The sequence below is a fragment of the Pecten maximus genome, chromosome 6, assembly GCF_902652985.1.
Source record: "Pecten maximus chromosome 6, xPecMax1.1, whole genome shotgun sequence".
Classification (NCBI taxonomy): Eukaryota; Metazoa; Mollusca; class Bivalvia; order Pectinida; family Pectinidae; genus Pecten; species Pecten maximus.
The window spans coordinates 32,417,856-32,443,868 of NC_047020.1; the positions used below are offsets into that span (position 1 = coordinate 32,417,856).

At 37.3% G+C, this 26,013-nt stretch overlaps 2 protein-coding genes across 2 annotated transcripts; both read right to left on the reverse strand.

Annotated features, from left to right (window-relative positions):
- Positions 1-1,162: 1,162 nt before the first annotated feature.
- Positions 1,163-9,924, reverse strand: LOC117329554. Its single transcript, XM_033887552.1, has 6 exons — positions 9,825-9,924; positions 8,947-8,995; positions 8,424-8,450; positions 7,741-7,915; positions 2,120-2,208; positions 1,163-1,414 (listed from the first exon to the last, which is right to left on the reverse strand). The coding sequence occupies exons 1-6, from the start codon at positions 9,882-9,884 to the stop codon at positions 1,272-1,274; spliced, it is 543 nt and encodes a 180-aa protein (XP_033743443.1). The 5' UTR covers positions 9,885-9,924; the 3' UTR covers positions 1,163-1,271.
- Positions 9,925-12,894: 2,970 nt separating this feature from the next.
- Positions 12,895-24,215, reverse strand: LOC117329555. The gene is made up of 8 exons (XM_033887553.1): positions 24,039-24,215; positions 23,729-23,779; positions 22,106-22,280; positions 21,346-21,431; positions 17,020-17,118; positions 16,021-16,201; positions 14,084-14,190; positions 12,895-13,103 (listed from the first exon to the last, which is right to left on the reverse strand). Exons 2-8 carry the CDS (start codon positions 23,772-23,774, stop codon positions 12,985-12,987), a joined length of 813 nt encoding a protein of 270 aa, XP_033743444.1. The 5' UTR covers positions 23,775-23,779; positions 24,039-24,215; the 3' UTR covers positions 12,895-12,984.
- Between the last annotated feature and the right edge of the window lie 1,798 nt (positions 24,216-26,013).

Below are 26,013 nucleotides of genomic sequence, written 5' to 3' on the forward strand. Positions count from 1 at the left end.
ATATGAACAAATTGGAGACAATATGAATAACGCTGAAAAAGTACTACTGCAATGAGACCGTGTGATCCTGACTATAAACTGCATTAGGGATTGGAAATGTTGACTGGAATCTGATTAGATAAGCAAAAGATATGCATCAGCAAATGCTTCTTGTTTTACTGCATCTATCTCGACCACCGTGTACTACCGCATCGCATCCCTTCTGTCACAAATAGTGTCGAGCAAGACATTGTTCATCGTTAATACTATATAGGCATATATGTTAAAGCTTCAAAGTCTAATGGCAAAATGTTTTACCTTCAAGAAATGTCCACATTGCTTTCAGCTGGTATGTCAGTATTTTAGGTTATCAGGATATTGACATCAAACTTATAAAACGATTTATTCTTGATTGCTGGGAATTGAGACAGAGATGTTGAAGTGTTCAATAAGTTCAGGTCGGTACTGCGACTTCAGACAAGTGACTGTCAAATTATTGTAGTCTATTCTCATCAAACAGAGTTGATGTGGACGACTGTACTTCTGTCGGCATCCCGGGACAAAGAGTGCATTGTAATGGTCTTTTAAGAGTCAATGAAATGAATTGGGTAAAAATGACAGAAATATTATGAGAACGACATGCAGGAGATCGGCCCTTATCTATAAAATTTGTGATTTTGTCTTACTTCTGAGAAAACGTGGATCAAAATCACTTTCTATGTATAGTCACAGAAGTAGTTATGATTTATGTGTCCGTTTTAAAAATCTCTGTTTGGAGGAAATTATAATCAATGTATCTAACGATGTGCCTTGTGTTTGATACATGGTGATACGTGCGCCTATCACTAAACAATACTTGTTCTTTTCATCGATGTCAAATTATTAAGAATCGCACTGTTGTGAGTTACATACATTAAACATTGTCTGAATATCGACCATTGGAGACAATTCATAGAAATATGCTATATATAACCATACTGCTGTATCTGCGGTTTTGAATGCTGTGATAACCATTCTGATTGGCCAATAGTTTATGAGCATCGCTCCATTATACTTTTTCATAATATGTTGTAGTGACAGAATGTTATTTATCCAAATATCATATTCGTCGATATATCTATTTTGTTAAAAAAAAAAAACACTCTCAGAACGCACTCTTATTAAGGAAAAACAAGAAAACCGATTCAGTGACGAGTAAGTCTTTATTGCAAAATCTTGTATAAACATTAATTTTATGATACACTTATTTAAAAGTTAATATTTTCCAAATACTATAAGCAGCCTTAATGGTGTTAGACTGCCCAAAAGTCTTGAAGCAACGCTGTATCGGTGTAGTCTCTCTGTAAATCCATTGCTACGGATCCATCTGTAAAGTTCCCGCATGCGGCGTCAAACGTGAGTATTTCTGGTAATGGACTCAGACCTTCGAAGTTACCTAGGAAATAGGAGAATGAAGTTGAAAGCAAAGTGTTATAACAATGTCTGAACACAAAATGAATGCGAAGTCGAACGGAGAAACAACAGGATCTGTGGTAATGATGGACTGAATACTGATGACAAACATTTGAAGTGCCCAATCAAATTCAGCATATAGCGATATTCACAGGTAAGCATACTGATAAATAAACTATTCATATGTCTTTTGCATAGTCATTTTATCGGTAAAAAGTTCTATATTATGGTGGTTTAGTAAACAGTGAAAACAAATCATGTGAAAATTGTTCATCGGTGTATTATTTGTCATGTTTGAATACTGCATTTTTTTCACAGTGGGGTTCTTTTTTCATTGTTTTCAAGGATAGATGGAACTTAAACCATTAAATTTAACAGTATATATATACTACATATTTACAGTACGCAAATTGTTGCCTCAAAGTCTAGAGTTACTTTGAACGACCTCGGAAGTAGCACGTTTTTCTGGATTTTATGTTTGTTTATTGTTTATCTTTAAACTTAATTGCCAGTCAATATTTTCACTCATGCACTACGTTACTACTTATGTTGTCGTTTTGACTTCACATTGACCTTACAATACTACTAACAACACATAACATTCATGTAAGAAAGGGATAAACTGAGAGAATTAAGAGATATGCTAACTTCATCAGCATTGCCGCACAAAAGATTATTATTGACTTACCATTGTTTGTTAACAAGGAATAATCTACCCCGGGGGAATCCTCTCGGAATTTGAAGACAAGACAAAGGTAGGAGGTTCCATTAGAAGACCTGAAGACATAACACGAAAAGGACACATTTACTTAGAAAAAAAAAAGAATATGTCGAAGTTTCATAAATTTTCCTTAACTCACAAAAATGCCCTAACTTGAATATCATGTGAAATCATTTAAGAATTTTAGGAAAATGTCCCTAAGACTTTCAGATGGGAAAAATCTAAATTATGTCACAGATTTCCTTCAGTTAAAGAACGTTTCTGACGTGTCCTGAGTCAGATGGTGGCTTCCTTTGGGATATCATTATGAAGTCCATTTTATGTATTTTTTATGAAAAATAAGTCTCCATATTTAGAATTTAAATTACAATTGAACAATCAAAAGCAATCCGTACGGTATGACCTGGATTAAATATTAAGTTTAAAACTCCGAGATTGTGTACACCGATTAAGTAACATCAGGGTGACTCTAACTTACAACATGAGGTTGGTGTAGCCCGACACAGTAACATCAGGGTGAGTCTCAATTACAACATGAGGTTCTTGTAGCCCGATACAGTAACACCAGGGTGACTCTAACTTACAACATGAGGTTGTTGTAGCCTGTAACACCAGGGTAACTCTAACTTACAACATGAGGTTGTTGTAGCCCGATACAGTAACACCAGGGTAACTCTAACTTACAACATGAGGTTGTTGTAGCCCGATACAGTAACACCAGGGTGACTCTAACTTACAACATGAGGTTGTTGTAGCCCGATACAGTAACACCAGGGTGACTCTAACTTACAACATGAGGTTGTTGTAGCCTGTAACACCAGGGTAACTCTAACTTACAACATGAGGTTGTTGTAGCCCGATACAGTAACACCAGGGTGACTCTAACTTACAACATGAGGTTGTTGTAGCCCGATACAGTAACATCAGGGTGACTCTAACTTACAACATGGGGTTCTTGTAGCCCGATACAGTAACATCAGGGTAACTCTAACTTACAACATGAGGTTGTTGTAGCCTGATACAGTAACACCAGGGTAACTCTAACTTACAACATGAGGTTGTTGTAGCCCGATACAGTAACACCAGGGTGACCCTAACTTACAACATGAGGTTGTTGTACCCGATACAGTAACATCAGGGTGACTCTAACTTACAACATGAGGTTTTTGTAGCCCGATACAGTAACACCAGGGTGACTCTAACTTACAACATGAGGTTGTTGTAGCCCGATACAGTAACACCAGGGTAACTCTAACTTACAACATGAGGTTGTTGTAGCCTGTAACACCAGGGTGACTCTAACTTACAACATGACGTTGTTGTACCCGACACAGTAACACCAGGGTAACTCTAACTTACAACATGACGTTGTTGTAGCCCGATACAGTAACACCAGGGTAACTCTCACTTACAACATGAGGTTGTTGTAGCCTGTAACACCAGGGTAACTCTCACTTACAACATGACGTTGTTGTACCCGACACAGTAACACCAGGGTAACTCTAACTTACAACATGAGGTTGTTGTAGCCCGATACAGTAACACCAGGGTGACTCTAACTTACAACATGGGGTTCTTGTAGCCCGATACAGTAACACCAGGGTGACTCTAACATACAACATGGGGTTCTTGTAGCCCGATACAGTAACACCAGGGTGACTCTAACATACAACATGAGGTTCTTGTAGCCCGATACTGTAACATCAGGGTAACTCTCACTTACAACATGAGGTTGTTGTAGCCCGATACAGTAACATCAGGGTGACTCTAACTTACAACATGGGGTTCTTGTAGCCCGATACAGTAACATCAGGGTAACTCTAACTTACAACATGAGGTTGTTGTAGCCTGATACAGTAACACCAGGGTAACTCTAACATACAACATGAGGTTGTTGTAGCCCGATACAGTAACACCAGGGTGACTCTCACTTACAACATGAGGTTATTGTAGCCCGATACAGTAACACCAGGGTAACTCTCACTTACAACATGAGGTTGTTGTAACCTGTAACACCAGGGTAACTCTCACTTACAACATGAGGTTGTTGTAGCCCGATACAGTAACACCAGGGTGACTCTAACTTACAACATGAGGTTGTTGTAGCCTGTAACACCAGGGTAACTCTCACTTACAACATGAGGTTGTTGTAGCCCGATACATTAACATCAGGGTGACTCTAACTTACAACATGAGGTTGTTGTAGCCCGATACAGTAACACCAGGGTGACTCTAACTTACAACATGAGGTTGTTGTAGCCCGATACAGTAACACCAGGGTGACTCTAACTTACAACATGAGGTTGTTGTACCCGACACAGTAACACCAGGGTAACTCTAACTTACAACATGAGGTTGTTGTAGCCCGATACAGTAACACCAGGGTGACTCTAACTTACAACATGAGGTTGTTGTAGCCTGTAACACCAGGGTAACTCTAACTTACAACATGAGGTTGTTGTACCCGACACAGTAACACCAGGGTAACTCTCACTTACAACATGAGGTTGTTGTAGCCCGATACAGTAACACCAGGGTGACTCTAACTTACAACATGAGGTTGTTGTAGCCTGTAACACCAGGGTAACTCTAACTTACAACATGAGGTTGTTGTAGCCCGATACAGTAACACCAGGGTGACTCTAACTTACAACATGAGGTTGTTGTAGCCCGATACAGTAACACCAGGGTGAATCTAACTTACAACATGAGGTTGTTGTAACCTGTAACACCAGGGTAACTCTAACTTACAACATGAGGTTGTTGTAGCCCGATACAGTAACACCAGGGTGACTCTAAACTTACAACATGAGGTTGTTGTAGTCCGATACAGTAACACCAGGGTGACTCTAACTTACAACATGAGGTTGTTGTAGCCCGATACAGTAACACCAGGGTGACTCTAAACTTACACCATGAGGTTGTTGTAGCCCGGTACAGTAACACCAGGGTGACTCTAAACTTACACCATGAGGTTGTTTTAGCCCGATACAGTAACACCAGGGTGACTCTAACTTACAACATGAGGTTGTTGTAGCCCGATACAGTAACACCAGGGTGACTCTAAACTTACACCATGAGGTTGTTGTAGCCCGATACAGTAACACCAGGGTGACTCTAAACTTACACCATGAGGTTGTTGTAGCCCGATACAGTAACACCAGGGTGACTCTAACTTACAACATGAGGTTGTTGTAGCCCGATACAGTAACACCAGGGTGACTCTAAACTTACACCATGAGGTTGTTGTAGCCCGATACAGTAACATCAGGGTGACTCTAACTTACAACATGAGGTTGTTGTAGCCCGATACAGTAACACTAGGGTAACTCTAACTTACAACATGAGGTTGTTGTAGCCTGTAACAACAGGGTGACTCTAACTTACAACATGAGGTTGTTGTAGCCCGATATAGTAACACCAGGGTAACTCTAACTTACAACATGACGTTGTTGTAGCCTGTAACATCAGGGTGACTCTAACTTAAAACATGAGGTTGTTGTAGCCCGATACATTAACACCAGGGTAACTCTAACTTACAACATGGGGTTATTGTAGCCCGATACAGTAACACCAAGGTAACTCTAACTTACAACATGAAGTTGTTGTAGCCCGATACAGTAACACCAGGGTAACTCTAACTTACAACATGAGGTTCTTGTAGCCCGATATAGTAACACCAGGGTAACTCTAACTTACAACATGAGGTTCTTGTACCCGATACAGTAACACCAGGGTGACTCTAACTTACAACATGAGGTTGTTGTAGCCCGATACAGTAACATCAGGGTGACTCTAACTTACAACATGAGGTTGTTGTAGCCCGATATAGTAACACTAGGATAACTCTAACTTACAACATGGGGTTGTTGTAGCCTGTAACATCAGGGTGACTCTAACTTACAACATGAGGTTGTTGTAGCCCGATACAGTAACACCAGGGTGACTCTAACTTACAACATGAGGTTGTTGTAGCCTGTAACACCAGGGTGACTCTAACTTACAACGTGAGGTTGTTGTAGCCCGATACAGTAACACCAGGGTGACTCTAACTTACAACATGAGGTTGTTGTAGCCCGATACAGTAACACCAGGGTAACTCTAACTTACAACATGAGGTTGTTGTAGCCCGATACAGTAACACCAGGGTAACTCTAACTTACAACATGAGGTTGTTGTAGCCCGATACAGTAACACCAGGGTAACTCTAACTTACAACATGAGGTTGTTGTAGCCCGATACAGTAACACCAGGGTAACTCTAACTTACCACATGAGGTTGTTGTAGCCCGATACAGTAACACCAGGGTGACTCTAACTTACAACATGACGTTGTTGTAGCCCGATACAGTAACACCAGGGTGACTCTAACTTACAACATGAGGTTGTTGTAGCCTGTAACACCAGGGTGACTCTAACTTACAACATGAGGTTATTGTAGCCTGTAACACCAGGGTAACTCTCACTTACAACATGAGGTTGTTGTACCCGATACAGTAACACCAGGGTAACTCTAACTTACAACATGAGGTTGTTGTAGCCCGATACAGTAACATCAGGGTGACTCTAACTTACAACATGAGGTTGTTGTACCCGATACAGTAACACCAGGGTGACTCTAACTTACAACATGAGGTTGTTGTAGCCCGATACAGTAACACCAGGGTGACTCTAACTTACAACATGGGGTTGTTGTAGCCTGTAACACCAGGGTAACTCTAACTTACAACATGAGGTTGTTGTAGCCCGATACAGTAACACCAGGGTAACTCTAACTTACAACATGAGGTTGTTGTAGCCCGTTACAGTAACACCAGGGTGACTCTAACTTACAACATGAGGTTGTTGTAGCCCGTTACAGTAACATCAGGGTAACTCTAACTTACAACATGAGGTTGTTGTAGCCCGATACAGTAACACCAGGGTAGCTCTAACTTACAACATGAGGTTGTTGTAGCCTGTAACACCAGGGTAACTCTCACTTACAACATGAGGTTGTTGTAGCCCGTTACAGTAACATCAGGGTAACTCTAACTTACAACATGAGGTTGTTGTAGCCCGATACAGTAACACCAGGGTAGCTCTAACTTACAACATGAGGTTGTTGTAGCCTGTAACACCAGGGTAACTCTCACTTACAACATGAGGTTGTTGTAGCCCGATACAGTAACATCAGGGTAACTCTCACTTACAACATGAGGTTGTTGTAGCCTGTAACACCAGGGTAACTCTCACTTACAACATGAGGTTGTTGTAGCCTGTAACACCAGGGTGACTCTAACTTACAACATGAGGTTATTGTAGCCTGTAACACCAGGGTAACTCTCACTTACAACATGAGGTTGTTGTACCCGATACAGTAACACCAGGGTAACTCTAACTTACAACATGAGGTTGTTGTAGCCCGATACAGTAACATCAGGGTGACTCTAACTTACAACATGAGGTTGTTGTACCCGATACAGTAACACCAGGGTGACTCTAACTTACAACATGAGGTTGTTGTAGCCTGTAACACCAGGGTAACTCTAACTTACAACATGAGGTTTTTGTACCCGATACAGTAACACAAGGGTGACTCTAACTTACAACATGAGGTTGTTGTAGCCCGATGTATCCCCATCTATACAGTCGAATCTCTGTGTTGTCCCGTCTATAGTGACGTCCATCTCATCATCCTCTATCAATATATGATCATCTGAAATCTTATCTCCGACGACTCTGTTCCATTTTCCTTCGTAATATTTTTCGAGCCAGCATGATCCTTTGAGAAAGAAAAAAGTATTTAACAATACATGTATATATCTTTGAAGGTAATATAATCATCCGACTCTTAAAATCTAAAATGATTCCTGGTTAATTACAATTGGAAAGGGATAATTATAAAAAGGAAAACAATGTTTCTATATTTATAACATTGCCCAGTATCCAAAAATAATCAAACTATTTGATAGCGGTGTTATACTTCACATCCCTTCCTTAGTTTAACAATAGTTTCCGCAAAACGGATAACTTCCCATTTCTTAACTTTATGCCACCTAAAATCACTGACAGTTATATCAGGACGAACCAGCAGTAATACATTAATCAATTATAAATGTGGTATCTATACATAAATGCATGGGGATATATGCTGTACAAATACGCATTAATCTTACTATAAATGTATATCTAACTGCATGTGCACCATATGATATATACAGATGTATTGGAGAAAGTAGGAATTAGTGTGACCTAAATGCAGCACCATATATTTCAACTGTGATACTCACTGCCTTCATCATCATCTTCCTGATCAGCTGGAAAGAGAAAAGATATCTTGAAATGTAGATGTCACTCTTTTGTAGAGAGTAAAGTCTGGTAGACCTATATAACTTTTTCTCAAGAAAAATGCTTGTCTTCATCAAACGAAATTAAAATTGAAAAAAAAAAAAAGAAAAAAAAAAAACTACTTCTTCTAATAATAATAGTAATAACGAATAATTTCCATGCGTTCTTTTATTGTACAAATCACTTCCTCTATATTGTAGTTAAAATGTGGTAATTAATGACCAATCAAATACCATATTACATATATTATGAATTAAAATATCAAATTCAGTATATTATTGAATTATATATCAGATGAAATGAGGAGAATAAAATTTCATCACATACACATCAACACATCTTATCTAACCAGTCTGTAAAATACATGTCAGGTGGCTTTTCTGTATTATAAATCACTTGTTGACTTTAAATTTATTAAATTGTTGTCTTTTGAACTATACATAATTACGTATGTAGTATACTCACAGGTTACTGTAGAAGCCAACAACAGCATCACAGCAAACGTTGTATAAATCTTAAAATTAATAAGAAACAAACTTTTCTGTAATTATTACTGTATGATATTAACACGATTGCAGTAAAAAAATAATTAAGTTAATGACTTAGCAGATGAAACGTACCTGACATTTTGTAATTTTAAGTGTCGTAATTATTATTGATAGAAAAAAAAAGAAAAAAAACCCAGAAAATTTATACAACAGTTTTTGATTAAGACTTTTCGTAAAATAGTGAAAATCTAAACCAACGAAAAAACAAGGTATAGGTTGTGCAAAATACATAATACTGAATAATTTGATAACGTGATTTGAAGTTACGTAAACATCGTTCGAACAAAGTTCAATATATTGTAAGTCGAGTAATATATTCAGCTATTTCTGTATTGGTAACATTAACTTTTTATGATATAAACTTAACATAGTCACGTTACTGACACTGTTACATTACCTGACGCGAGAGTTTGTGTATTTTGAAATTTTAACATGCTATATAAAACAGAAAAGTTCAAAATTAAATAAAATATCTTTAACACAATATCTCATTACGGTATCTGCGTATTATGTTATAAATGTATTGTTCTACAGCTTTTTGTTTAACTTATTTTGGCTATTAAGATGGTGAATAGGTATTTGTAAACCTGGTTATTGTTATCGTGTGAATGTGTAGTTGTATAGTTATTTAGACCACATTCGAAGACAATATTATATATACATCATGTTTTCTGTGAAAATTAAATTATCGATTTATAAATACATATTTCATATCATATCTTTACAATAAGCATAAAGTATATTCAGTATGATGTAAATATCAAATGTCTGGTAATATCCATCAATTCACCTTACCTTGTACATGATGTCCGAGTTTGTTAAAGCCCAGTGACCACGTATGGTCAGTGTGGACATTTTATAACTGGACACTGTGGATGAGTTCTGACAGTTGATAAGTATTAATGAGTTACCGAGTTACCTATGTATGTACTTCGTATTACGTGTCCAATTTCACAACAACACTTCATCAATTATATATGCCCAATGTCAAACATAACGTTACGTGCCTACCGAACGAAATAAAATGAATCCATCCATCCATCCATCCATCCATCCATCCATCCATCCATCCATCCATTTCTCCCTCCCTCCATCCCTCCATCCATCCATCCATCCATCCATCCATCCATCCATCCACTTCTCCATCCCTCCCTACATCCATCCATCCATCCATCCATCAATCCATCCACTTCTCCCTCCCTCCCTCCATCCATTCTTCAATCCACCCATCCCTCAAGTCAGTCAGTGACTTATATCTGTTACTATTTTCGTGTCTATTGTTCCATCTTTTGTTATGTTTAGGGTATATAATATCCTTTATCGTCATTCATTTCATACTTTGTATATCAAATTTGAAATAATTGAGTTATCATGACAACTTTGCCAGGCTTTTGTTCTAAACGAACATTCAATCATTCTTCCCATGCCTAGTACAAACGAGATAAGGTTAATATATGTGTTTATTTATTTGTATTTCTAAAGGTGTAGCGCCCTTTAATATTTAGTAATCGATACAGTATATACGGAATAAGGAATATAAAGTCGCATCTTACAGTTCTATAGATATTCAGCTATGCTTGTAGCCTAAATTGTTGAGATAATCCCAAACAAATATGCCTTAACAAGATAGAACTTGAAGTATTTCTTTAAACAGTTTATTTTGAAATTATACGGATGTTTATCAAAAATATTTTAATCTAAATATCCTTTAAAGTACTTACAATATATTTTGAGATTTTCAGGTACAGTATGTACTGAAGTACATAGAAATACATTTTTTTATTTGCTACATTAACTTTATTAGTACAAAACGTTAAAAGATCTTTAAAATGCTAATACAACGCAGTCAAAAGAAATTGGGTAAATTAACTCTGAATGGATTTCAATGCATGAAGACTGAGCTGATGAAATCTGCCCGTTATTGTAAGTTTTATCTTAGACACTATTATAGTCTTTCGCTGAGAAACAGTTTGAACGATAGTATGGTACTTAAGAAAAAAACAAATAGCCTACTTCTATTGATGGATATTTGTAATGTTAGCAACATTATTTCGCAAGTACAGCTACAGCATACATCAAAAGCGTCCAAATTGTTTTAATTCTAAGCGTTTAAGATATTTTGTGATTGTTTATGTAATTGAATATGATAATGAAAATAGATTCATTATGTTATGTAGACTATGAATAAAGATAAAATATGTCCGTTGTACCTATACAACATACATTATATAATTGATTGTTTACAGACCTTAATTATAACATGACCTATACGCCTTACAGGGTTCGGTTCATACAAACTTGTTATCACTGACGTTGCTGCTGTTGTTCACCGTGGGCATAATGGTGTAGAGGTCACAGCTGGACTGATACAAGAGACAGAGGTCACAGGGGCTTAAACCACGTAAGTTATTTATATACGCCAGGTTAATGATTGTCCGTCAACATTTATTATTTTATTGGTTTAAATTAGTGCAGTATGTCGGTTTGTCCTTACTCTTAAAAGTCTTCATTTTTATGCAGAGCTAAACCCATAGTTACTAAACATTGGCGTTCTCTTGATTAAGCGGTACTTTAAAGTGTGCTAATTTCCAGAATAGAATGAAATCCCGCAGAATTGAAATTGAGAAAATGGACCAATTCATAATTCATAATTCATTGATACGAAAAATAAATCTCTCAATTTTATCGGCATGATACTCTAGTTTACCCTTTTTTGTTATAGACATGTAAATCTGTGGAAGGATCTTTGATTATCTTCAAGTCTTAGTCTTAAGTTACTCTAGTGTGTGACATTGTATTACAGATTGAAAAAAAAGTGATTTAACAATCACTTTTTTGTAGGTGAATAAGAGGATTTGAACAATTATATTTCAAACGATGGACCTTCAAAATGCCAATGCCTTTGGATTTTCGAGATTTCATGTGTGCGAGGTTTTATTTCAAATTTGGTAATAAGATGTTAAGGCTATGGAGTATTATCATTATTATCATTTTTTCTTTTTTTTGTATTTTTTTTTATCAAAAATACAGCTACGAAATCTTGACCCAAACGACACAAGTATCTGCATTAATGTTTGTCATTGCATTATTAACTTTGTCTATGATACTAAAACACTATGTTTTATTTCGTAGAACAGCATACATCTTCATCAAAGTAGAATACGCTTAATCTTCCCGAGCACCTCGTCTTATTCCCCCGGTACATTTTCGAGGGTCTCTGTGTAAATCTTTATTTTGTTTATACATGTAGTTTATCGATTTTGAGCTGGAAATATGGTCTCTTTATTGTGTCGGTATTCTTTGTTGTGTGTGTTTAAAGGATATATATGTTTTAACCTCCCATGGACTACAGAGAATATTCATTTAACCGACGTGTTTACAGTTAATTACCTGAATGACATTACCAAAATGAAAAATGCTATGCATACAAGTCAAAAAGTTTGTTATTAGCTATACGGAACTTTAAGGGCATTATTGAATCCATTAAATAAGTAGTTAACTTCAGTGATGTATGTCTTAGTATCGGAACTACCTGTACAATCGGGAATGGAGATACATTAACAATAGATGAAAACACAGTAAGAGCACGGTAAGCAAACTGGCCACAGTTTCATCAAAAATCTCCTGAATTTAATAAGGAAGTTTAAAAAAAAAATTCCAAAGGAAACATGATTTGTTGTGCAGTAACTACGATTCTTTCTTTTTAAATCTAATAATACTTTCCTTTAAAAAACTTCAGTAACGTCCATGAAACCGGGACCAGAATTGCAAAAGAAAACAGTTGCGCATGTACACTGCGTCGAGTGATTTTACGTCAACTTTATGACTATATACAGTGCTTAGTGCCATAAGACATACTATGATAATTTTGGTTGGTGAAATAATTTTATTGATAATGTATACAATTTATTAAACAATGATGATGGATGAGTTACATGATTTCTGGTGATGGCAATCATTCACGATTGGGAAATGCCACATGCCACGTGTCCGGGCTACCAGTGTCCACGTATTCGCACGTCTGGTGAAGGTATATAGGTGTTCCGTGATTTATCAGCTTAATTGGAGTCCCATCTGTAGCAAAGGGTCAAAGTGGTCTCAAATTAATGCTGCAGATGGTGATGTTTTTATATGGTTCTATTTTCATTATTTTCGAGGACAGTATAACATATTAAAGCCGCAAAAACATAAACCTTAAAAGTTGTACGGTAATTATATTCTAATTCACGATTTGCGGGTAACGATAAATTGTCTTCAAATATTTAGAGGAAAACAAAAATTTAAACAATCGAGAAAACAACATGTCGAAGAATAAATCTCGAAATCTATAAAATGTTATGAAATCGCGAATTGATCTTATACTTTAGTTATATTGGATAGTATAAATTCTGTGGTTTTAGGGGTTTAATGTTGCTGAATAATCTCGCGGTAAACAAGTGCCTTGAATATAGCATTAAAAGATATGATTATTGTCCGTTTATAATTTTCCTACAAAATACGCCCTGTTTACTGTAAACATTTCATAAACCACGAAATGATTGACTATTAAAACAGACCAGTATAACATACAACACCGAGTGCTTTATTACAGAACAGATTTAATCAAATTGCTATGCATTAAGTTTGCTGAAAGCTACCTTACGAAAACATAGCTCTGAACATCAAACCTATTGATGTAAAAAAAAAGGTTATTTACCACTGTTCATAGATTGCTGAAATAGTTTTTTCAGTATATAAAATAATATTGTGGGGTGATGTAATGATTTCTTGATGTATTAGAAATATGACGAGGTATTTTAATCCGCCTTACTACAACCCGGACCACCGGAAGAAATGTTATTCAGATTTGATTTTTTCCCATTTGAACAGCCAATCCAATCAGTATGACATTGATTATTCGTAACAGTTTGGGCAACTTTTCTTTCGAAAAAAGGAAAGAAATTATTTCAAAACTACAATCATCAGCTCATTTCTTTTAATTTTGTATTGTTATATTTCTGTCCAAAACTTTATTGACGATTTTTTTTTTTACCTTTTAGTATCAGCCAACTTACCACTGAAGCGTTGCCCGGCTAGGATATGTCCTTTGCTATTACCACTCGGTATGAATTTGAACCGGAAACACAGATAGCCATCTTTGTTTCTCCTTACATTCTCCTTCCTGTTAATCAAAATGTGTAATTTAAAGGACTGCAACTCAATTCTTTCTGCTCGACTGAGTATTATATTAATACACAATGTAGAGAGAAATATGAATTTTTAAAGTAACTACCAACAATCGGGATGTTATAGCGTGTCAGACTATATAATTTGAAGATCCTATATTTTAAGCTGATATATATTAATGTAATTCATTCATGTACAAAAATAACCATGCTAAAAACCATTCAAGGTAATTATTTCACTTATTATTATCATTATCATTTCATTTTTGAAGATAATTATTAAATTTAACTGATTTTTCATTCATGATATTTCTATTCAAAGAACCATTACTATTGTTTATTTTGCATATTGTTATGTTGAATTTTATTAGAAAAAATGCATGTGATATTCAGTTTTGCATTTTATTTGTGTCCGACAATTCACATTGTGGGTTATCAAGTATATATGCATGACCACATGGTATCAATAGGTCGTAAAGACTACTGCATGACCCTGTATGTCATTGTGTTGATAGGCCATTCAGACTACTGCATGACCCTGCATGTTATTGTGTTGATAGGCCATTCAGACTACTGTATGGCCCTGTATGTTATTGTGTTGATGGGCCGTTAAGACTACTGCATGACCCTGTATGTTATTGTGTTGATGGGCCGTTAAGACTACTGTATGGCCCTGTATAACGTTATTGTGTTGATGGGCCGTTAAGACTACTGTATGGCCCTGTATGTTATTGTGTTGATGGGCCGTTAAGACTACTGTATGGCCCTGTATAACGTTATTGTGTTGATGGGCCGTTAAGACTACTGTATGGCCCTGCATGTTATTGTGTTGATGGGCCGTTAAGACTACTGCATGACCCTGTATGTTATTGTGTTGATGGGCCGTTAAGACTACTGTATGGCCCTGTATAACGTTATTGTGTTGATGGGCCGTTAAGACTACTGTATGGCCCTGTATGTTATTGTGTTGATGGGCCGTTAAGACTACTGTATGGCCCTGTATAACGTTATTGTGTTGATGGGCCGTTAAGACTACTGCATGGCCCTGTATGACCTCATTGTGTTGATGGGCCGTTAAGACTATTGTATGGCCATGTATGACCTCATTGTGTTGATGGGCCGTTAAGACAACTGCATGGACCTGTATGATATCATTGTGTTGGTGGGCCGTTAAGACAACTGCATGGCCCTGTATGACCCCATTGTGTTGGTGGGCCGTTAAGACTATTGTATGGCCCTGTATGACCTCATTGTGTTGATGGGCCGTTAAGACTACTGCATGGACTTTTATAACCTCATTGTGTTAACGGACCGTTAAGACTACTCCATGGCCCTGCATGACCTCATTGTGTTGATGGACCGTTAAGACTACTGTATGGCCCTGTATGATATTATTGTGTTGGTGGACCGTTAATGCTACTGTATGGCCCTGTATTATATTATTGTGTTGGTGATCCGTTAAGACTACTGTATGCTGCTGTATGACCTCATTAAGTCGGTCGGTCGTTAAGACTACTGTATGATATCATTGTGTTGGTGGACCGTTAAGACTACTGTATGCTGCTGTATGACCTCATTAAGTCGGTCGGTCGTTAAGACTACTGTATGCTGCTGTATGACCTCATTGTGTTGGTGGACCGTTAAGACTACTGTATGCTGCTGTATGACCTCATTAAGTCGGTGGGCCGTTAAGGCTACTGTATGCTGCTGTATGACCTCATTGTGTCGGTGGGCCGTTAAGGCTACTGCATGATCCTTTATGCAATATAAGATCATCAGCATATTTTGGAACCAATGTATTCAACAAAAGTCACACTGTTAAATACCTTAAGGCAAACATGTAGGTATGGTTTCCCTCCATTTGGAATCGTTCGCATCCGAACGTCATCGCATTGGAATCAAATGCTTCTATGGTCAACGTGTTCTTTTCTATAGAAATATCCTTGATAAAGTTTCCGGAAAACGGCCATCTCCCACGTAGTTCAGTCGGAAAGATGCATCCAGGATCTGAGCATCAAACAAAGAAACATTATTTCAAGAAAGTATTTATGCAAGTCTACCTACACAAGAAATAAGTATATTGTATGCTCACTGCATCAAAATACATTATCTACAAAAAAAGTAATTATTTTATTTATCTACAATAATGTAATCATTAGAAAGATGTCTGGAGATAAATTGGAAAAATATTGTTTTTATGAAATTTAACATATCCATATTTTGGAAAAACAAAAATGGTTTAATTTACAACAAAGACAAAGCTTTACTCATTTGACAATTCTAACATACATGTATATAATATTCAGATCAGGTCAAGAATGAATATTTATACTTTTACATGACTTTACTAGAATTAATATGCAATAGACTTACTAGTATATCTAAGCAGGGGCTTTAATTGACCTCAATATAAACTGATTCTATTCCAATAAATGCCAAAATAATTGATAAGCTGTGACATGAAATTATATATTTTCAAATAAATTTACGGCACAAATAGCAACCGAAGCCAAAGAAAATATCTGAAGTTTGATTGAATAAGCATGCAAACTTTTTCAAGAAGATATGTTTCTTGTATCATGAGCTATATTATGATTTTTTTATTTTGTAAACTTTTGCTTTTACTTTTTAAACTGTTTGTACAGTAACACGATATACAATATTCATTAAAAACGGTTGATAGATATCGGTCTTGTACCAATCTTCATAAACAAATATTTAAATGATGTGTTAATGCGCTATGTTCTTCATCATTTTCTTGTCAGTGTTCAGGTTTTTCATTATCCTTATGTTACAAGACACATCGGAGAAGGTTATAAGGTTACCTGTCCGTCTGAGATGCAGAGTCCCCAGATCACCAGCCCTCGAGCACTGACTCAAACCTGTCGGCTGTATGACGGATAGTCTTCCGGTCGTATGATGTCCTAAAACAGTGGAGTAATGTATTGTTTAAGCAGTCAACACGTTCGTAAACAAAAAATAATAAACATAATCAAATATCACAACCAATAAATTAATACTACGCAGGATAAACACGAGGTTTTTAAAGCATGTTTAATGCTAACATTTAGTTTCAATCTATCATAAAGATGTATCAGCATTGGTGATTTAAATTGTCCCGAGGTTGTGTCTGCCTATCTATAAAGAAATGTAATAATATGGTGTATGAAAGGCTCACATGATAGATTTAAGGGTTCATAAACAAAATGAAGCTATACAAGTCAACGTCATACAGGGCCATACAGTAGTCTTAACGTTCCATCAACACAATTACGTTATAATTTAATTTTGCTTGTAACAAGCATTTTCATTGGCTCAAAAAATTATGTTATCATCTCATAACATAACACAATATAAAAGGAACTACTTTCAGTTATACCGGAATTACTGTGACGTCAGCGGAGTAATCGTTGTTCACGGGATTTTGTATTTATCATGTGTTTTTAAATATCTGGAGCAAAATAAACATGTTAAACTTAATGAAAATGTTTCTTATCGTTGTTAATTAAATAATAAGGGTTAACTGTAATATTTGTTTTTACGTTATTGAGCAATATCACAAAAAAACTGGGGTGTACTCTGTTTGTGTTATTGCTCAATAACGTAAAAATAAATATTACAGATAACCCTTAGATAAAGAGCCATACAGTAGTCTTAACGTTCCATCAACACAATAACGTTATAAAGAGCCATACAGTAGTATCAACGGTCCATCAACACAATAACGTCATACAAGGTCACACGGTAGTCTTAACAGTCCATCAACACAATAACGTCATACAAGGTCACACGGTAGTCTTAACGGTCCAACAACACAATAACGTCATGCAGGGTCACACGGTAGTCTTAACGGTCCATCAACACAATAACGTCATACAGGGCCACACGGTAGTCTTAACGGTCCATCAACACAATAACGTCATACAGGGTCACACGGTAGTCTTAACGGTCCATCAACACAATAACGCCATACAGGGCCACACGGTAGTCTTAACGGTCCATCAACACAATAACGTCATGCAGGGTCACACGGTAGTCTTAACGGTCCATCTACACAATAATGTCATACAGGGTCACACGGTGGTCTTAACGGTCCGCCAACACAATAACGTTATGCAGGGTCACACGGTAGTGTTAACGGTTCATCAACACAATAACGTCATACAGGGCCACACGGTAGTCGTATCACCTCAAACAAATTTTAACGCATTACATGGCCACACGTATCTTATCGGCCATCAACACAATAACGTCATACAGGCCACACGATAGTCTTAACGGTCCACAACACATAAGTCATACATGGCCACAGTAGTCTTAACGGCCATCACAATAATCATACATGGCCACATATTCTTAACAGTCCACTAAAAAATAACTCATACAGGGTCACGCGTAGTCTTAAGGTCCACAACACAGTATACATGGCCAGCGGTATTCTAATTGATGTCCATCAACACAATAACGTCATACAGGTCACACGGTAGTCTTAACGTCCATCAACACAATAACGCCATACAGGGCCCACACGGGTAGTCTAACGGTCCATCAACACAATAACGTCATGCAGGGTCACACGGTAGTCTTACGGTCCATCTACACAATAATGTCATACAGGGTCACACGGTGGTCTTAACGGTCCGCCAACACAATAACGTTATGCAGGGTCACACGGTAGTGTTAACGGTTCATCAACACAATAACGTCATACAGGGCCACACGGTAGTCTTAACGGTCCATCAACACAATACATCATACAGGGCCATACAGTAGTCTTAACGGTCCATCAACACAATAACGTTATAAAGAGCCATACAGTAGTCTTAACGGTCCATCAACACAATAACGTCATACAAGGTCACACGGTAGTCTTAACGTTTCATCAACACAATAACGCCATACAGGGCCACAAGGTAGCCTAACAGTCCATCAACACAATAACGTTATACAGGGCCACACGGTAGTCTTAACGTTTCATCAACACAATAACGTCGTATAGGGCCATACAGTAGTCTTAACGGTCCATCAATACAATAACGCCATACAGGGCCACAAGGTAGCCTAACAGTCCATCAACACAATAACGTTATACAGGGTCACATGGTAGTCTTAACGTTTCATCAACACAATAACGTCGTATAGGGCCATACAGTAGTCTTAACGGTCCACCAACACAATAACGTCATGCAGGGTCACACGGTAGTCTTAACGGTCCATCAACACAATAACGTCATACAGGGCCACACGGTAGTCTTAACGGTACATCAACACAATAACGTCATACAGGGTCACACGGTAGTCTTAACGGTCCATCAACACAATAACGTCATACATGGTCACACGGTAGTCTTAACGGCCCATCAACACAATAACGTCATACAGGGTCACACGGTAGTCTTAACGGTCCATCAACACAATAACGTCATACATGGTCACACGGTAGTCTTAACGGTCCACCAACACAATAACGTCATGCAGGGTCACACGGTAGTCTTAACGGTCCATCAACACAATAACGTCATACAGGGCCACACGGTAGTCTTAACGGTACATCAACACAATAACGTCATACAGGGTCACACGGTAGTCTTAACGGTCCATCAACACAATAACGTCATACATGGTCACACGGTAGTCTTAACGGCCCATCAACACAATAACGTCATACAGGGTCACACGGTAGTCTTAACGGTCCGCCAACACAATAACGTTATAAAAAGTCACACGGTAGTCTTAACGGTCCGTCAACACAATAATTTCATACAGGGCCACACGGTAGTCTTAACGGTCCATCAACACAATAACGCCATACAGGGCCATACAGTTGTCTTAACGGTCCATCAACACAATAACGCCATACAGGGCCATACAGTAGTCTTAACGGTCCATAAACACAATAACGTCATACAGGGTCACACGGTAGTCTTAACGGTCCATCACCACAATAACGTTATACAGGGCCACACGGTAGTCTTAACGGCCCATCAACACAATAACGCCATACAGGGCCATGCGGTAGTCTTAATGGTCCATCAACTCAACACAATAACGCCATACAGGGCCACAAGGTAGCCTAACAGTCCATAAACATAATAACGTTATACAGGGCCACACGGTAGTCTTAACGTTTCATCAACACAATAACGTCGTATAGGGCCATACAGTAGTCTTAACGGTCCATCAACACAATAACGCCATACAGGGCCACAAGGTAGCCTAACAGTCCATCAACACAATAACGTTATACAGGGTCACATGGTAGTCTTAACGTTTCATCAACACAATAACGTCGTATAGGGCCATACAGTAGTCTTAACGGTCCATCAACACAATAACGCCATACAGGGCCACAAGGTAGCCTAACAGTCCATCAACACAATAACGTTATACAGGGTCACATGGTAGTCTTAACGTTTCATCAACACAATAACGTCGTATAGGGCCACACGGTAGTCTTAACGGTCCGCCAACACAATAACGTCATGCAGGGTCACACGGTAGTCTTAACGGTCCATCAGCACAATAACGTCATGCAGGGTCACATGGTAGTCTTAACGGTCCGTCAACACAATAATTTCATACAGGGCCACACGGTAGTCTTAACGGTCCATCAACACAATAACGCCATACAGGGCCATACAGTAGTCTTAACGGTCCATCAACACAATAACGCCATACAGGGCCATACAGTAGTCTTAACGGTCCATCAACACAATAACGCCATACAGGGCCTTACAGTAGTCTTAACGGTCCATCAACACAATAACGTCATACAGGGTCACACGGTAGTCTTAACGGTCCATCACAACAATAACGTTATACAGGGCAACACGGTAGTCTTAACGGTCCATCAACACAATAACGTCATACAGGGCCACACGGTAGTCTTAACGGTCCATCACCACAATAACGTCATACATGGTCACACGGTAGTCTTAACACAATAACGTCGTAAAGGGCCACATGATAGTTCTAACGGTCCATCAACACAATGAGATCATATAGGGCCATACAGTAGTCTTCACGGATCCCGTTAAACATTGTCGCATGTTAAATATTACATTTACCAAAGGTGAGCACGTCATTATTCGCAAGTATAATTGTCAATTTGATGATTAACCAGCACATTAATATAGATTAAAGTAGTGTACCTCTTCGTATTAAGTAGTATTCGTCGTGTGAGCCTGTGTCTGATGGCACGAACTCCAAACAGACGTAACCTTCGCCACCGATTGGTCTGGAAAAGAGCAAACGTTTAAATGTTATACTGACGTCATTTTATTCATTCAAAAGATAGTAAAATGTACAGTTTCTTTTTTTAATTGCAATACTGGAAAATTTTCGACTGAATTTAACTCTACTGTCCCAGAAAACTGAACGCAGAAGGAGAACAATACTATTTCTACTTTGCCTATCTAGTGTATGTTAGGTTTGGTTTTGTATTGTTTGACCTCCTATAAACAGGTATGGTCGTGTGAAAAATACATGCATTAAGTGTATGTGTGTTTGTTTTGGGAGGCTATGGTTTGTCTCCTTGTGATAACGCAAAACTGATGCGGCTTTATAGTGCTATCTCACTGAAACATACTGCTGAAGACATCTAGCAGTACACCCCACCCGGTCACCTTATACTGATAACGAGCGGATCAGTCATCCCACTCCCAAAATTCTGAGCATTAAGCAGGTGCAGCATCTACTATTTTATAGACTCTGGTTTGTCTCGGCCAGGGAACAGAACCCAAAGCCTTTGTCACAGAAGTGAACTCTCAGCCATAGGTCGAAAATGAAGGAGAGAAAAGAAGTGAAGAGAAGAAAACTTATCTATTTAAATCACTCTTACTTGACAAGATATCCTTTTACATGTATATGATAGCATAATTCTCATTTTCCCTCAGTTTCTATTTCACTCACTTTAGCTGGACGAGGTAACCATTGGTGTCAGAACACGAGTACTTCCTCGCCTGGCCTCCTCTCACGATTTCTACATTATGGCGGGAAACTGTGATAGACTCCTTCTCAATCCGATCTCCGCTGGCATCTTCAACCCACCACTGGCCACGGAGACGCTTGTTCAGCAGGCAGGTTCCTACCGAAAAAAAATCATGTCTACATAGGCAAAATGTCTTCATGTCAATTTGACCGGAAAATCTTGACCTGAAATTGACCTGAATTTGCCCTCAATTGACATGAGGACAGTTTGCCTGTGTACCTGTCTACCTTCTTATACCTACCTGACCAAAACTCATCATGTCAAAATCTATTAGATTAAAACTAAAACTTTATATGACTTAGAAAACATAATTTCAATTACAAAATTAAGAGTTAGATCCTTCTAGGACTTGTCAGTGATTCCATGCTCCTAAAGTGTTAAATACCTAGGATGTGACTGGGGAAACTCAAAACATAATTGTCAGCATTTGGAGGCACCAATGGTCCTATAATATTTAACGTTTGTAACGTCGCTTTTGATTCAGTGATACAGCGACGTAATGATTTCTAAGAAAAAAGAGTCCATCAAGAAAAGTGAATTTCCATAGGGATTATGAAGAGTAATCTAAATTATAAGGATTGACTTGGAATATATTTTTATGTCGTGGAGGCATAACGAAAACAAAAACAAAACAAAAAACGGAGTGTAGATCTGTACTTTCATCATGAGCCGCTAAACGGTTACATGTAATTATTATAACGTACACTCCGTTTTTTGGTTACACCTCCATAACATGAAATATGTTCAAATTAATTCTTAAATAAATAAAGATGTTTAGGAATTAAGTGCAAGTCTGTTCAGGTCATAATGTTGTAAGCTGGAACTGGTTGTGAATGTGCTTGATAACGAACACATCAATATATATATATATGCAGAATATGATAATTATCTGCCTTGATGTCAAGCCGAGACGAGTACTACTATACTTCGGATGGGATTTACTTGCCCGTTAATACGCGCGGAAAATCAATCGCGAGTCCAAATCCTTCGCGATTATTTGTGCGAAAATAACCTATCTGTTACCGATATAGGAGACTAGTGGAGTCCGTGAATCTAATGTTTCATTATTCGCGAATTTAAAGTAACTTCTAGATCAGCGTTCGCTAAATGTCTGAAGAGGTAAGTCAGAGACCTATATATTAGTATATAGGTCTCTAGGTAAGTCAACGAAATAAGGTGTTTTGCGAAATCTAAGTGAATTACGGTAGTTATTAAAACAAGTTATCTGCTTCAAAGAATTTTTTAAAAATACACTGAACATCAGAACAAAGTTAGAGACTTCATATTGTACAGTTCAATACACCACATTTTTTTCAAATTTTAAATCATATTCGAACATTCCAGACATTCGATCACAATGATATTTCTAAAGTTCGATTCGACTTATTGAAACAATCTGTAACTCTGATGTGATTCACGCCGTATATAATATGGTAAAATTTAGCCATATTGAAATTATACTTCTCTGTAACCTACATTAGTAAAATTTATGATATTTCAGACGTATTTATTCGGGAAGCAAAACAAAATAAAGAATCACTTACCAGCTGCCGAGGACGCTAAAGCCACTAACATCAGCAATTCTTTCATCGTGTCTGAAAAACAAAATGTAGTAGTTTTTTTTAATAATCTAATTCTTGATTTAAATTTCAATAAGTCATAAAACTCTTCTGAAATAGAACAATGTTTAAAAAAAGGCATGTCTCCGTAAATGATCGAAGTGCAGTTAATGTATTAAATTATAATTATTAATCCGACTTCGCTGGTAGCGGATGATAGTCAGAATTATTCGGATTAGATCATTTTATAACTCCGATCAGTGTCTACGCAATTACGTCCTTAACAAACACCTGCCTTTTTGAATCCTTATTAGTTACTGAAGCCAGACACTTCTTTCCCGAGTGTATATACGATTTCTGATGATCGTGTCCGGTTTGGCCACCGTGCATCAATGACAATCATGCTCCACCGATCTTGTTTACATGAAGATGATTAATGAAAGAAGCCATGTCTCGTTTTACAGATGACCTAAGATAAACACCAAGATAAAATGAATAAGAAAATAGTAAAAAATCGCATGTATTAAGCAATATGATGCATTATGTCACGGTTAAGGCCTACAGACTAGACCGAAAGTCGTGCGCGCGCCCACTTGTACGAAGTTGTTTTTATGTGTGTGTGTGTGTAATTCGGCTGTTAAAACATAACAATTTATTTTGACAGATTTGCAGTGGATAATTCTAAAACATGAAACTAGACATTAACAATGCATTATCTACACAGCCGATGACAACAGTGAGTAATAAAACTACGACAAAACTGATCAACACTCCGTCAACTTAAATCCGTGCATTTATTTAGCGCTAAACATCCGTACTTTCATTTCAAGGTAAATTTTAATCCAGTTCTTTAAATAGTGCTGGATTTATTTAACAAGTTATTTAAGTTTTTTTATAAATTCAATATTAAAAAGGATTGTACCAAAGATACACGGGATATTAGCATATTCCAATACAAAATAGACAGTTAGATATAGAGCAGAGCAAAACTAAATTAAACTGGGCCTAACCTGGTGTTTACCTGGAGGGAGGCGGAGGAATCCGATAACAGGGCGAACAATGTTAAAATCTGAATAGAAACCGTATACGTAGGTAGTACGTAAAATTAATTCATTTTCAATATAGGATTTCAAAAGCACGTAAAACACATACCTATGAAATAAAACGTACGTAGCATGTAGGTTATAGGTTATAGGCAAAACTCGGGGATTAAAGTCCGGAAACGATACTTATCTTAGAATCTGTTTACACATTTTACATACATTGTATAAATAATATCCGTAGGTTATCATTTTCTCTTCTGGTACACGTGTAAGAAGAGTGTTGTTTAAAACTAGTTCTTTGTCACGAACTATACAGAAACGTCCCTGTGTTTCTTTGAAATTACGATACATCATCACAGTCTGGCCATGCATACAGTCAGGATCGAGTAATGTATTCGAACGTAATTTGTCTGAACACCGTTACATTTAAAATTTTTAAATAAATGTTTGACGTAATCTTTAACACGAATAGGAAATGGGTTAAACCATGCATCGGCAACTTTATATAAAAAGGTAGGACCTTAGGAATACACAATCTATAGGAATACACAATCTATAGGAATACACAATCTATAGGAATACACAATCTATAGGAATACACCATCTATAGGAATACACAATCTCGAGAAAGATAAGTTGAAGAAAAAAGTCATTCACTATATTACTGTAAACTGAAGCATCTCAAAACAAAACATTTAATGATTACGAAACGTTACATTTAATTTACACCAATGTGGATGGTCAGATTTAAAGAAAAGTCGTAAACTGTGATACATAACTTAAAATAATAGAAGGAAAAACACCGAGGAATTCCAGATGATAGAAATAGCCAAACCATATGGTACGTAACACTGAAAATACCACAAAATCTCGAATGCCAGGTAATACTTAAAATATTTCATTACCTGGAAATTAAGATTTTATAAAAAGTTATATTCCTACGAAGATAGTGTAGGCTTTATCCATGAATGATTTATGGTTGATATAACCAACCATTTCACATGTTATAGCGCCACGGTTCAGAAGGTCGCGTGGTCGGCATTCTCATAACATTCAATATTGAATATTATAGGATTGATCAAACTATGGGGTAATTTCATTTTCCCTTCCATATCTAAACACTTCTTTTTACCTTTATGAGTTGCCTCAGTCACCTCGCTCGTATGCATAAGCATAACTGAAGTAGAACAACTGTGTGTAGTTGCGATAACGTAACTCTGGACAACG